The 12,511-nt window shown below is 38.7% G+C and overlaps 1 protein-coding gene across 8 annotated transcripts in view; it reads right to left on the reverse strand.

Moving 5' to 3' along the window:
- Positions 1-1,588: 1,588 nt before the first annotated feature.
- The window catches only part of EXOC2 (exocyst complex component 2), a 201,388-nt gene continuing 190,465 nt past the window's right edge, over positions 1,589-12,511 (reverse strand). For 7 of the 8 annotated variants that reach the window (XM_087437910.1, XM_087437906.1, XM_087437903.1 and 4 more), the window contains 3 exons: positions 7,692-7,753; positions 5,365-5,424; positions 1,589-3,178 (listed from right to left, as the gene is read on the reverse strand). In XM_087437910.1, coding sequence (XP_087294036.1) covers positions 3,085-3,178; positions 5,365-5,424; positions 7,692-7,753 — 216 coding nt within the window. In that variant the 3' untranslated portion in view covers positions 1,589-3,084. The remainder of the gene's footprint in view (positions 3,179-5,364; positions 5,425-7,691; positions 7,754-12,511) is intronic. The other variant, XM_087437904.1, reaches the window with a different exon arrangement.

Consider the following 12,511-nt stretch of genomic DNA (forward strand, 5'->3'; position numbering starts at 1 on the left):
AAGGGCTGTCTAGTGATACATATAATAAAAATGAATAAAACATGGGTGAAGAGGAAATGAGATGACATCAGAAAGCATGATGACTCTAGTATATAAAAATATGCAACCAACTTTTAAAGCAAAGCTAAGATCATTAAAACTGCTGTCTAACTGCAGTACACATATCAAATACTCAATATATCTTTTAGATTTTCAGAGCAGTTTATAAATCCATATGAAAACCTTTATGATAGTACTGCTAGATAAGTGTTTAATGACAAAAACACATGCACGTTTCAGTCTATAATTAAGCATAATTATTTTAAGCATATATTAAATAAAATATAGTTAACTTTATTTTAGAAACCTAGTCTTAATTTAAAAGCTAGTTGAAACTTATGATAACTTTTCAGAAAACACATTATAACACTCTTACACAACTAATAGTAGAATATCCCACAGCACATAATCAAAACAGAAACGCACATCACCAACCTGTATCAAATCCAAAATTAAAACGTAATCTTTTCTACCCAACTCTTTCAGAAAACTGCATGCACGTATGACAAGAGATGGAGTGACTCAGGGAGCTGTGCCTATGGCAGTGATCAGTGATGCTTGTTTTGCAATGCGAGAATCATTTCTAGAACAGGCCGCTTTCATGGTACACTGATATAGAAAGTCTTAGTAAAACCAAATTATTTCTAATATTTTTTTAGCATTGAAGGCAAGGTCAACTTTGCTAACTGACATGCAGCCAGGCTGACCACACGGACGTGGACGTGCTAAACCTGAATGCGACTTGGTGTGAAAGCTCACCGTGGAGCACCTGCATTCTTTTTCTCAGCTACCTCTTTGTAAATTTGCTCCAAGTCCTGGTTTATCTCTCAACTTTCTTCTACTTTACATTATATTCGGCCATCTTCTCTTAACCACTAACTTTTTCTTCTGTAACTCAAGCAGCTCGTGAAATTCCCCTTTCTTTCAAGAAGGCCCCTTACTTGTTGGACAGCTCTCCTTGCAGCACCTCATTTGAGTATGGGGTTTTTATGTGCCTACTCTCCATTCTGTGAGCCATAAAAGCACTCACCTGTCCCTATGTTGCTTAAATTTGATTATCCTCTGGTGCTTCTGTGCTCCCTGAGGGTGTCAGTGGTGGAGGGACAGCAGAAAGCATGCTTGGCTGGAAGGAAGCAGGGGCAGTGGTTAAGTTATGGAGCGATGAAGCCAGACAACTTTGAGTGTGACACAGATCCTGCCCGACCAGCCTTGTAGTCTTAGAGAAATCACTAACCTCTCTCTAAGACCCGATCGCTGCATCTGCGGAATGGCCATAATCCCACGTAGCTCATCAGCCTGTCATAAGGCTGTTGGGAAGGCTAAGTGATATGACGTAGTGCAATGCCTCACACGTGGTAAGGGCCCGACAAGCAAAGAACTAGCAGGACACTGGATAAATGCCTTCTGACAACGATGAGACAAATATAAAGTAAACCAGAATTTAAGTATTTATTTTGAGTGTTAAAACTAGACATATAAAAAGACATATATAGCTAATGAAAATGTTGAAATAAAGACGGCTCAGGTAAAAAATGTCAACTAAATTACATCTTGTGCTGAAGATACATTTTTTATTGGCTGAATGCTCCATACTAGATTTTTAAAATAACACAAACATTCAGAATTGCAGTTTGTAACTTAGTTCATAGTCATGTTAGATACAATGGTTAAATGGCTTAGAAGAGACAATATTCCGTATATTTCTTAATATGCTTTATCAAGCATATTTGTAAAAGATCAAACTTTCACTTCCACTTACTATGATTTCCCCCTATACACCAAATGAACAAACACAACACTGACTTATTTCAAATAACAGACACTGTGTATACTGTACTCTAAAATTACTTGTATTAGTAAAGATATTAATTTCAGCATTGAAAAAGGAGATTCTGTGATACCCACAGAACAATCTGAAAACTCTGACAAGGAGACTACAAATAGAGAATCGCTCAGTTTTCTGAAGCAAATGGTCTGATGAAGTCAGTTAGGGAAACTGACTCTGAAAAAGGTCACAGTGCCCTGAACCTATTCTGGGAAAGGAAGCCAGCAGCCACCGGAGGACAGACAGCACACATGCTCACCAGCAGCTCCTACAGCCTAGCGACTGAGGAGCATCTTCAAACCCCCAGAAAACACAGACCGTGCCAGAGCCGCATTCTTGTAACTACTGAGCAAGATATTTCAAAGGGTAAGAAGTGGTGGAGAGAAAAGAAACTGCTAGAGGGGAAACAGCGGCAAGATTGTTCTGGAGGAGCACAAGGACTGCAGCTGTTCCCAACAGCACCCACGGGTGCCCGAGCCCTCACACACAACAATAGGCTCCTAGGGGACAGGAGCACACTGATGCCGAGTGACACAGCAAAGAAACAGTGAGGGGACAAAAAAAGCTACACTGAAAAGGTGCTGAATGTCTAGCACTGTGAAAAATAAAAATTAGGCAGCAAAATGCAAAATTAATTCATGGACATCTGCACCACAAAAAATCTACCCCAAATATAATGTTTCTATGCAGACCACAAGTTTTTCTAAACATCCACTTGACTTAGGAGACTTAGAGCTATTTGAATGAACTCGTTTTGAAGTGCAGCTGTACAGCTTAGGACAGTTAAAGCTCCAAAGACGTCTATACAGAAGTTCCCAAATCTCTTATCAGTCTCTCCGTGTGTCTTGGAAGCTGCTGACACTAAAAGGCTAGTGCTTGCAACACTGAGAATGCTCCCGCGTACATCTCGGCCATCTCAAAGTAACTGCTCCTGCAGCACTCACCAGGTGACATTCAGAAAGAAGACCCCAGTGGCATCCAGGACCTACTGTAATAAGAGTGACAAAACAAATACTGCTCGGCCACTTCAAATAAGGTCATTTTGGTTGAAATAAAATATATACCAACATCTTTCTAAGCTACCAATTTGGGGTAAAAAAAAAAAAGAGAGAAAGAAATCGCAAACCTAATGCTTTATATACCAAATACCTTTAGGACACTTAAGAAAGTGAATGATTTTATTACTTGTTATCTTTGGACTGCCCTTATTTTGGAGGTATTTATGTTTTCATCATGGTTGAAGCAGCAGCTTGGAAACAGGTGAGCTGCAAGTGCATGCTGCTCTTGAACTTGTTCAGCAGCTCTTCCAGGAACCTGCAGGGAGAGAGACTACTTTACAACCTGGCAGAAGGAAGGCTGCCTACAGCAACATAAAAAAACAGGCAGGGTTGCCGACTACCCAGCTTTGGCTTCTGCTTGCTGAAAAAGTTATTTATCCATGGATTCTTAACTCAATAACATAAATAAGTTGATCAAAGAAGCTAGTTAAAAGGAATATATATTTATATACATATTTATGTTTATATATAAAAATCTCCCTCCTGTCCCTTTCCCCTAGATTAATTAGATTCCTCCCTAAAGAAGATTAATGTTTGGGCCTGTATGTTATTTTAATTTACTTTTTAAAAATTCATGTACACTACAATGCACTCTTGTTGGCACACAGTTCTATGAATGTTGACAACACGTCTTAGCAGTCCAATGACCCCACAATGGGGATACAAAAGAGTTCCATTAACCCCCAACTTCTCTTCTGCTGCCCCTTTCAGCCACCTTTCTCCTTATCCACCCCCCTCAGCAACTATTGTTTTATTTTCTATTCCTCTTATTTTGCATTTTTCTCTTTAACAAATATTGGAGAGCGGTGATCTAAACTGGTGAATTATACACCAGAAAAATCTGGGTTCGTTCTGCCTCCACCGGGCAAATCATTCTACTACTTGATAACTCAATTTTTTTCCTTAACTTGTCTGATATATCCATATAATTTTAGGGCCAGAAGGGATCTTGGAGTTCACCTTGTTCAGATGAAGCAACCAAGAAGTGGGCTTATCGGTATTGGGGTCAAGAGATTATTTCATGGTTTAACAACGTTCAATACTAGAACACTGTCCCAACAGCAGACTAAACATAGTCCCAGGGCCGGCCACATGGCGTAGCGGTTAAGTGCGTGCGCTCCGCTGCTGGTGGCTGGGGTTCGGACCCTGGGTGCACACCTATGCACTGCTTGTCAGGCCATGCTGTGGCGGCATTCCATATAAAGTGGAGGAAGATGGGCACAGACGTTAGCCCAGGGCCAGTCTTCCTCAGCAAAAAGAGGAGGACTGGCATGGATGTTAGCTCAGGGCTGATCTTTCTCACACAAAAAAAAATAAATAAATAAAACATAGTCCCTGTCTGGGACCAGATCAGGGGGTCTGCTGGTCTTGACTGCCAAAAAAAACCACCAGCCTTTTGAGCCATGTTCCACATGTTAAAAATAATAGTGACTTTTAATATTTTATCACATTTATTTTAAAAAAATGAACAGGGTTGGGAACCAATTCAGACAGATGTTGCAAGTCAGTGAGAGAAGGAGTAGGAAACGGAAGACAGGGTTTTGGGTAGGGCACTGTTGTACAGCCATCCACTTGCCCACTTAGGAATACATACAAGGAACATATAAGCCAAAGAACTGGCCTGCTACCCATTCTCCCAAGCTTAGTCCAAGTCTCCAGGCGACATTCTCCTCCATTAGCCCAGCCTCACGTGTTCTCTCTGCCCTTCCTTTCCTACAACATTCACCTGTGCTAGATCACAGCACCCACAGCAAGTTTTTCACACAGTAAGAACACCATAAATATTTGTCTACGGACTAGTCAGCCAAATACAAAGGCAGGTGGACTTCAGTTATGGTTGGCAAAGGAGCAAAGATCGACTGTGTTTCCACTGCCTCAGCTGAGGATAGGCTGGGCATTTATGAAATCTGCCTGGCCTAGATTTCCTCTCAGGTCAGAATTTCCTGTTGTATGAGTAGCAAATTTTAAACTCAGGCTGAGGTCATTAATACAGCATTAGTGAAACATATACAATTTATTATGTCATATGTACAAATCTACTCTTCTTTAATACTTCATATTATATAGAGCACAGGATGTACATTGCTGAGCTACTCAAAGGAAAAAAAATCATCAAGTCTTGCACTTTACTATGCTGTCCTCTCTTTTACATTTCTCTAAGTATTCTCTTCTTAAAACTTTAAGAGAATAATATAGTTTACTAAGTGAGTCAAACTTTCTTATGACTTTTCAGTACTAGTCACATAAAACACGAAGAGAACTAATTTCTAACTTGTCATAAACCCAGAAGAAAGGTTTTACCTTGTTCGGCTCCTTGTGAGCAGGCAGAGTACAGCTAGCATAATGCAAACTGTTAACGGCTGTTAAGTCCTGCCCTTCCTTAAATCCAAAACCTTGTTCAACACATCTACCTGGCTCCTGAGAATAGCATACAGAACTTACTTTTTATCTGCTCCACTTGAGAGCTGAGGCAGGGCTTCCAAAGCCTGTTTAAAACTAGACCTGGAACACAAATGGCAACGTTTAAGCTGGAATTTCTTTCATATTCCTAGGGGAATTAAGAGCACCATTAAAAATTCTTAAGAATATCTTAAACATAAAAAAAACAATATAAGCCAGCGAAGCATGTACAAATATGAGAAAAAGTAAAAGTGAAAAACAACAGAAAAAGTAAAAGTAAAAGTGAGGGCAGAGTTACCAGATAGAGGCATTGTAGGAGCAGGGTCAGAAAACTTGACTAGGAAATGAAACGACGTGAAAGGCTAAAGGAAAAACTGATTTTCACAAAAGGATGCTACTCATGGTAGATGAGAGCTTAATGTGGATGTTTTTAATTAAAAAAAGTATTTTCAAAACAAAACTGAACGATAGATAAAGCAATTGGTAAGAAAGGAAGGAAAGTACGCAGAAATAGGGATGATCTTGTGAAAGATTACACAGATGGGGACATTTATAGTATTGACATGTACAGGGCCTGATTTACAGCCAATATCTTACAATAACTGAACACGGTCTTTATGGCATTTAGCTATTATTATATTTAAAATTTGTAGGTTAAGGGAGAGATGCATATACATATTTTAAAAATTCAACATCATTCCATTTCATGAAAAATGGAAAAGGAAAATTAAAAAACCAACAATTTGGCATGTTTAACTTTTTTAAGTAGAAGTACCAGAAAAATTACTGCATCAAACGAAAAGCATTTTAGGGGGGATTATTTGGTAATAACTTGTCCTGTTCACTAAGGAACAGTTCTTAACTTCTTCTCTCTTCTTCTTTTATGACTGGTTGACTGAGGTGAAGAACTAACTACTAAATGTAATTATTCTGGACTTTAAAGAGGTTTTTGATTTCGTATTGCAAAAACATCCTCATCAATGTACCAGGAAACATACTTTTTCAGTAATATTTCTCAAACCAGGGGCAGATATGACAGCAACATGTAGAGAGATTGCAAAAGTCCCAATAGGTCCTAAAACCTGGCACTGGGAAGCCTCAGCAGTCCCTGGTGGGGGCAGGGGGCGGGGACAGGTCACAGCTTGTGGGCACACTGCTCCCTTCCCAATATGAAATCGGCTCGCTTCTTCCCTGAAGTGGACAGACGTCTCTGCCATCACCTCCACCATCAAAAGGAATGTGATGCTACTATTCCTTATTTTTACATTATGACAATAATGATGACAATGAAGATGATACCACCTATTATTTGTAGTGCACCAACAGTTAGGTGACGACATATTTTCTCACTTAACATCTCCCAACACTTTGCCTAGAAAGTATTATTATATTCCTTTTATAGATGAGGAACTTAGGCTATGAAAGGTTAATTTAGCAGGAATAAATACACAGTTACTTACACAAAGCATGCATATACATCAAATATGGACTGGGTGCTTTCTGTCGTCTATTTTTGAGCACTTCATACAGAAAAATGATGGTTGGGAAAGGTGTGGTTAAAGAACTACCGTGGGAGCCAACTAGAAATGGCTTCTGGTCAGTCACGATGAACAGGATTAAGAAGCTAACTTGGGAAAAAATTTTAAAAGTCTTTTCAGTTCTGATGATGACAGTAAGGATGATGGCACAAGCCATGTTAAGAAATGAATGAATAAGTATATCACACGAAGTATCCTTAAATATTTTATTTGTATACTGCTTTGCTTCTCAGGCACATTAACAATATAACCAACCCAGTCTTTCCTAGGTCATACTGCCAATGGAGTAAACAATTTTGTATAGGCAAGTACTTAGCGCTATTTCAGTTCACTTACTGATATTTCAATGATAGGAAATCCTGACTTTCATTCAAAACAGCTAAAAATTATCATCAAATTTCCACTACAAAATTTTGCAGAGAAACCACAAGGCTTCCTCTTATGCTGATATTTACAACGCTTGAAGTGTCCTTCAGAACCTGCTATGAATAGATTGACTCAATTCTTATTTTCTCCTTTTTTTAAGAAGTATGTAATGTTCTGCTACTTCATTTATGAGACTAAGATTTATCTTAGTAAATGAAAAACAAAATTACATTAAACATTTTTTCCTTTATATTATGCTACAAAGAAGCAGTCTTAGGAGTCCTTGGCTTATTGTAGGTCTATGCTTTTTCACTAAAAAATTGATCAATCAAATATAAACTTTATCACACTACAAAATCATGAGCATTCACTCTGATAAGTTATCTTTACAAAGGATTTTATACAGTAGTAAGACAAGCTTTATTTTTAATGCAGTGCTTAAAACAAGAACATTTAGCATCTTACCTGCTTTCAGACGTCAGGTGAACAGCCACAGTATCCCTCAAGGCACAGATTTCAAGCCTTGCCTAAAGATGAGAAAACGACAAAGTGACAATAGGGAACTGCGTCCATTATCAAACAGAAATAAGCGGTGAGGGGGATGGTCTCCAGCCTGCTCACTGCACGGACGGGGTTGGCACAATACCACAGGCATGTAGTTACCTCGACTGCCATGGTGACTCTTAGTTATGAACAGACTTTCCAAAACAGTCCAAAGAAATCAGCTATGACAAAGTTTCCTTTTACTGAAAATTAAGTTATAGTCAAGTATGACTGTGAAGGCTGGGAGCCAGATATCTTGCTATGAAAGGTACAAACTGTGCAAAGATTTTCCAGCAATCTGTATTTACTATCTAACCAGTAATTTTTCTTTTGGTCTGCCTGTGAGAGGAAGGAAAGTCTGAAACGCTGTCCCTGAATCATCCCCTCCCCCACTGATTAAGGAAGTGGGTTGGTGACTTCCTCACACCTATGCCCTTCCAGGCACACTGACTTTAATCTCAAAAGCTAAGCTAAAGCTCTAAGGATTCAATGCAATGCCTATTAAAATCAGAGCTGGCTTTTTTTTTTTTTTTTAAACAAAAAGTTGGTCTCATACAGACAAAATTATCTTGAAAAAGAATAACAGCAGGAGAAACTCACATTTTCTGATATTAAAACTTACTACAAAGCTACAGTAATCAAGACAGTATGGCACTGGTACATGGACAGACACAAAGATCAACGGAACAGGATTGATCATCTAGAAATAAACCCTTACATTTATGATCAATTGATTTTCAACAAGGGTACCGAGACCATTCAATGGGGAAAGAACAGTCTCTTCAACAAACAGTGCTGGGACAACTGGATATCCACATGCAAAACCCTGAAACTGGATCCCTTCCTTAACACAAAACTTAACTCAAAATGGATCACAGACTTAAATGTAAGGGATAAAACACTCAGAAGAAAACAGGAGTACATCTCTGTGACGTTGGGCTAGGCAAGCTTCTTAGAAATGACATCAAAAGCAGAAGCAACAAAAGAAAAAACAGATAAATTGGACTTCATCAAAATTAAAAACTTTTGTGCTCCAAAGAACACCAACAAGAAAGTGGAAAGACAACCCAAAGAATGCGATACCACGTCACACACACTATGGTGGCTATAATCAATAAGACAGTCACAAGTATCGCCGAGGATGTGGAGAATCTGGACTCTTCATACATTGCTGGTAGGAAAGCAAAGTGGTGCAGCCACTTTGAAAACAGTCTGGCAGTTCATCAAAAGATTAAACACAGAGTAACCATATGGCCCAGCAATTCCACTCCTAGGTATATACCCAAGAGAAAAGAAAACATACGTCCACAAAAAGCTTATACACAAATGTTCACAGAAGCTTCACATTAGTCAAAAAGTGGAAACAACCCAAATGCCCATCAAATGATGAATAGATAAAGAAAATGTGTATATTTATACAATGGAATACTATTCAGCCATAAAGAGGAATGAAGTACTGGTACGTGCCATAACATGAATGAACCTTGCCAACATGCTAAGTGAAAGAGGCCAGTGACAAAGGCCATATTTGTATGATTCCATTTATATGAAATTTTCAGAATAGGCAAATCATAGAGATAGCAAATTAGAGATAGCAAGCAGACTGGTGCTTGTCTGTGGCTGGGGATGGGAGCTGGGAGGAAAATGGAGAGTGACTGCTAATGGGTCTGGGGTTTCTTTCCAGGGTGATGCAAGGTTCTAAAATTGATTGTGGTGATGACTGCACAACTCTGTGAACATAGTAAAAAAAAAAATAAAATCACTGAATTATATATTCTTTTTATCTTGTAGACACATTCTATGATATATGAATTATATCTGCACAAAACTTTTAAGGAAAAAAACTAACCCAAAGCTTACACTTCTTTGCCAGCTTGAAGAAGTGTGACTTTACATACAGATCAGTTGTCCGTGGAGCTCTAGAAGAGCCTCTGACAAGGAAGCCCTTGTCAGAGGTCTGATCATGTCCTCCACCTTGGACTCAGTGTGGGTGATGCTCAGGAGACTATTTAAAAGAAACAGCCTTATTCTCCACAAGTGTATAAAACATAAACAACAATAAAAGACAGGGCTAGTTCTTTAAAGTAGAGTTAATTAGAAATTCTGTAACCAATCTAGATAAAAGCTGATTTATATAAGAAATAGTATATTCAGTGAAATTTTTTTCTGTTTGGAAGCAATTGTTTGGTTTCATTTTTCAGTGCTTTAGAGGCCTGAAGACCAGTCTGTAATTAGAAAGCACATGTATGACAATTTGCCTCTATATTCTAGTATATACAAAAACAGACATACAAGAAAAATATCAAAGAGAAAAAATAAGGTAGAACTTTTAGCTGAATATTTTAGGAGAAGGATCAAATTACTGTACAACTAATCTTCATGTAGAAATTTTATTCAAAGTGATAAGGTGTTTTAACTAACCTATGAATTATGCCAATTATACAAGCTGTGGATATTTACATAACACACTAACTCTATGCCAGAAAATGTCATGCTGAAAGATCAGCTCAAGTCACCAAACCGTCACTCCACTCCTCTCTAACTGGCTCTCAGGAAGGTTTTGAGATGGACGCACTGGCCTTGATGTAAGTGACCATTAAAGATTAACCTGTAGCCCCTCTCAGAGTTATCTGCTCAGAAGAAGGAAGTCTAACACAGTCTCCTCAAAGGGAGGGGGTGAAGTGGGAGGTTTAGACTCATCCGAACTTTTCCAAAATGGAAATGACTGGGGCCAGCCCCACGATGTAGCAGTTAAATCCGGTGTGGTCTGCTTCGGCGGCCTGGGTTTGCAGGTTTGGATCCTGGACATGAACCTACACCACTTGTCAGCCATGCTGTGCTGGTGTCCCACACACAAAATAGAGGAAGGCTGGCACAGAAGTTAGCTCAGAGCTAATCTTCCTCACCAAAAAAAAAAAAAAAAAGAAAGAAAGAAATGACTGCCCAGTCTCTAGGAGGTACCAGAATACTAGAGTTGAAACAGTCATGGTGGCCAGCAGTCTCCTGGGCATGTGTATACCAAAATTCTCCAGCTGATTCTGATATTTCTTCCTAACCTCTTCCCACTAGTTCTGAAAGGAATTTAGCTATCAGGTAAACGGGTTGCAGAGATAATTCTCAGGGAGGGGAGATTTTTTTTTTATAATTCCAAGACTGGTAGGCCACTGTAGCTACGGCAACCTTCTTTTAATTAATCTTTAGTATTACACAATTTATGCTCTTGATCTCCTGTGATAGAACTATTACAATAATCATGACCTTTCAACTTTAACTATAATATCAAAGGTCTGATCAACCAAATTTTTACAGAAAATTGGTGGCAACTGGAAATATAGCAGAAGTTTTTGTAACAGATTTTCCCCTAACCAACTTGCAAAATTAACAAGTGCTCTCCATTCCTTTTGCCCCCCAAATTTTTTTTTTGGTGAGGAAGACTGGCCCTGAGCTAACACTTGTACCAATCTTCCTCTACTTTGTATGTGGGTCGCCACCACAGCATGGCTTGATGAGTGGTGTGTAGGTCCGCACCTAGGATCCCAACGTGCGAACCCCAGGCTGCCAAAGCGGAGCATGCAAACTTAACCACTACACCACCGGGCCAGCCCCATGCCCCCCAATATTTTTGTATGAAAATTCTCAAATGTATAGAGACTTTGAAAGAATTTTACAGCGAACACCTGTATACCCATCGAGTTCATCATTAACATTTACTAGCATTATCACATATCTATCCATTTATCAATCCATCATATTGTTTTGATGTACTTCACCAAGCATCATTAACTAGGTGGACTGTTTCAATTCTTTTTTTGTTTTTTGAGTTAAAATTTACATAAGACACAACGGACAAATCTTAGAGTGTACCATTTGGTGAGTTTTGACTGATGCACACACCTGTGTAATGGAGACCCTATCAAGGTTACCAAAGCTCAGGCCCCTACCCAGTTAATCTCTACCACCCAGAGGAAAGCACTGTCCTGAGACTTTCTTCCCCCATAGATTAGTTTTATCTATTCTGGAACTTCATGCAAATGAAAGTATATGTGCACTTTTGTATAAGGCTTCCTTCACTCAGCTGAATGCTCCTGAGATTCATCCAGGTGGAACCAGGAGACAGTCCTCTTTAATGCTCAATAGTACTTGGTTTTATAAACATATCACAGTTTGTTTATTTATTCTATTGATGGACATCTGGGCTATCTCCAGTTTTTGGCTATTCTGAATAAAACTGCTATGAGCATTCTTACATATGTTTTTTTCATGGACATACATTTTCAGTTCTCTTGGTTAAATACCCAGGATTCGAATGGCTGGGTCATATGGGTCATAAGGTATGTGTATATTTAGTTTTAAAAGAAACTGCCAAGAGCTTTTCCCAAAGCAGTTGTACTATTTTACACTCTCAACAATGTGTGACAGCTCTAGTTTCTCTACAGTCTTTCCAACATTTGCTATTTTCAGTCTTTAAATTTTCTTCATCCTGGTGGTCATATAATGGTATCTTATTATAGTGTTAATTTTCATTTCTCTGATAACTAATGATGCTGACCCCCCTTTCATGTACTGATTGGAAATCGAATTACATGTATGTTAGACCTTTTGACATTGTCCCAGGGGTCCCTAGAACTCTGTTTATTTTTTCCCAATTATTCTTTTCTCTGTTCTTCACATTGGATAATTTCTGTTAATCTACAAATTCATTGCCTTTTTCTTTTGTCCTCTCTATTCCACTGTTAAAAATT

The sequence above is a fragment of the Ceratotherium simum genome, chromosome 13 (genome assembly GCF_057802395.1).
Source record: "Ceratotherium simum simum isolate JZ-2026a chromosome 13, ASM5780239v1, whole genome shotgun sequence".
NCBI classification, from domain to species: Eukaryota; Metazoa; Chordata; class Mammalia; order Perissodactyla; family Rhinocerotidae; genus Ceratotherium; species Ceratotherium simum.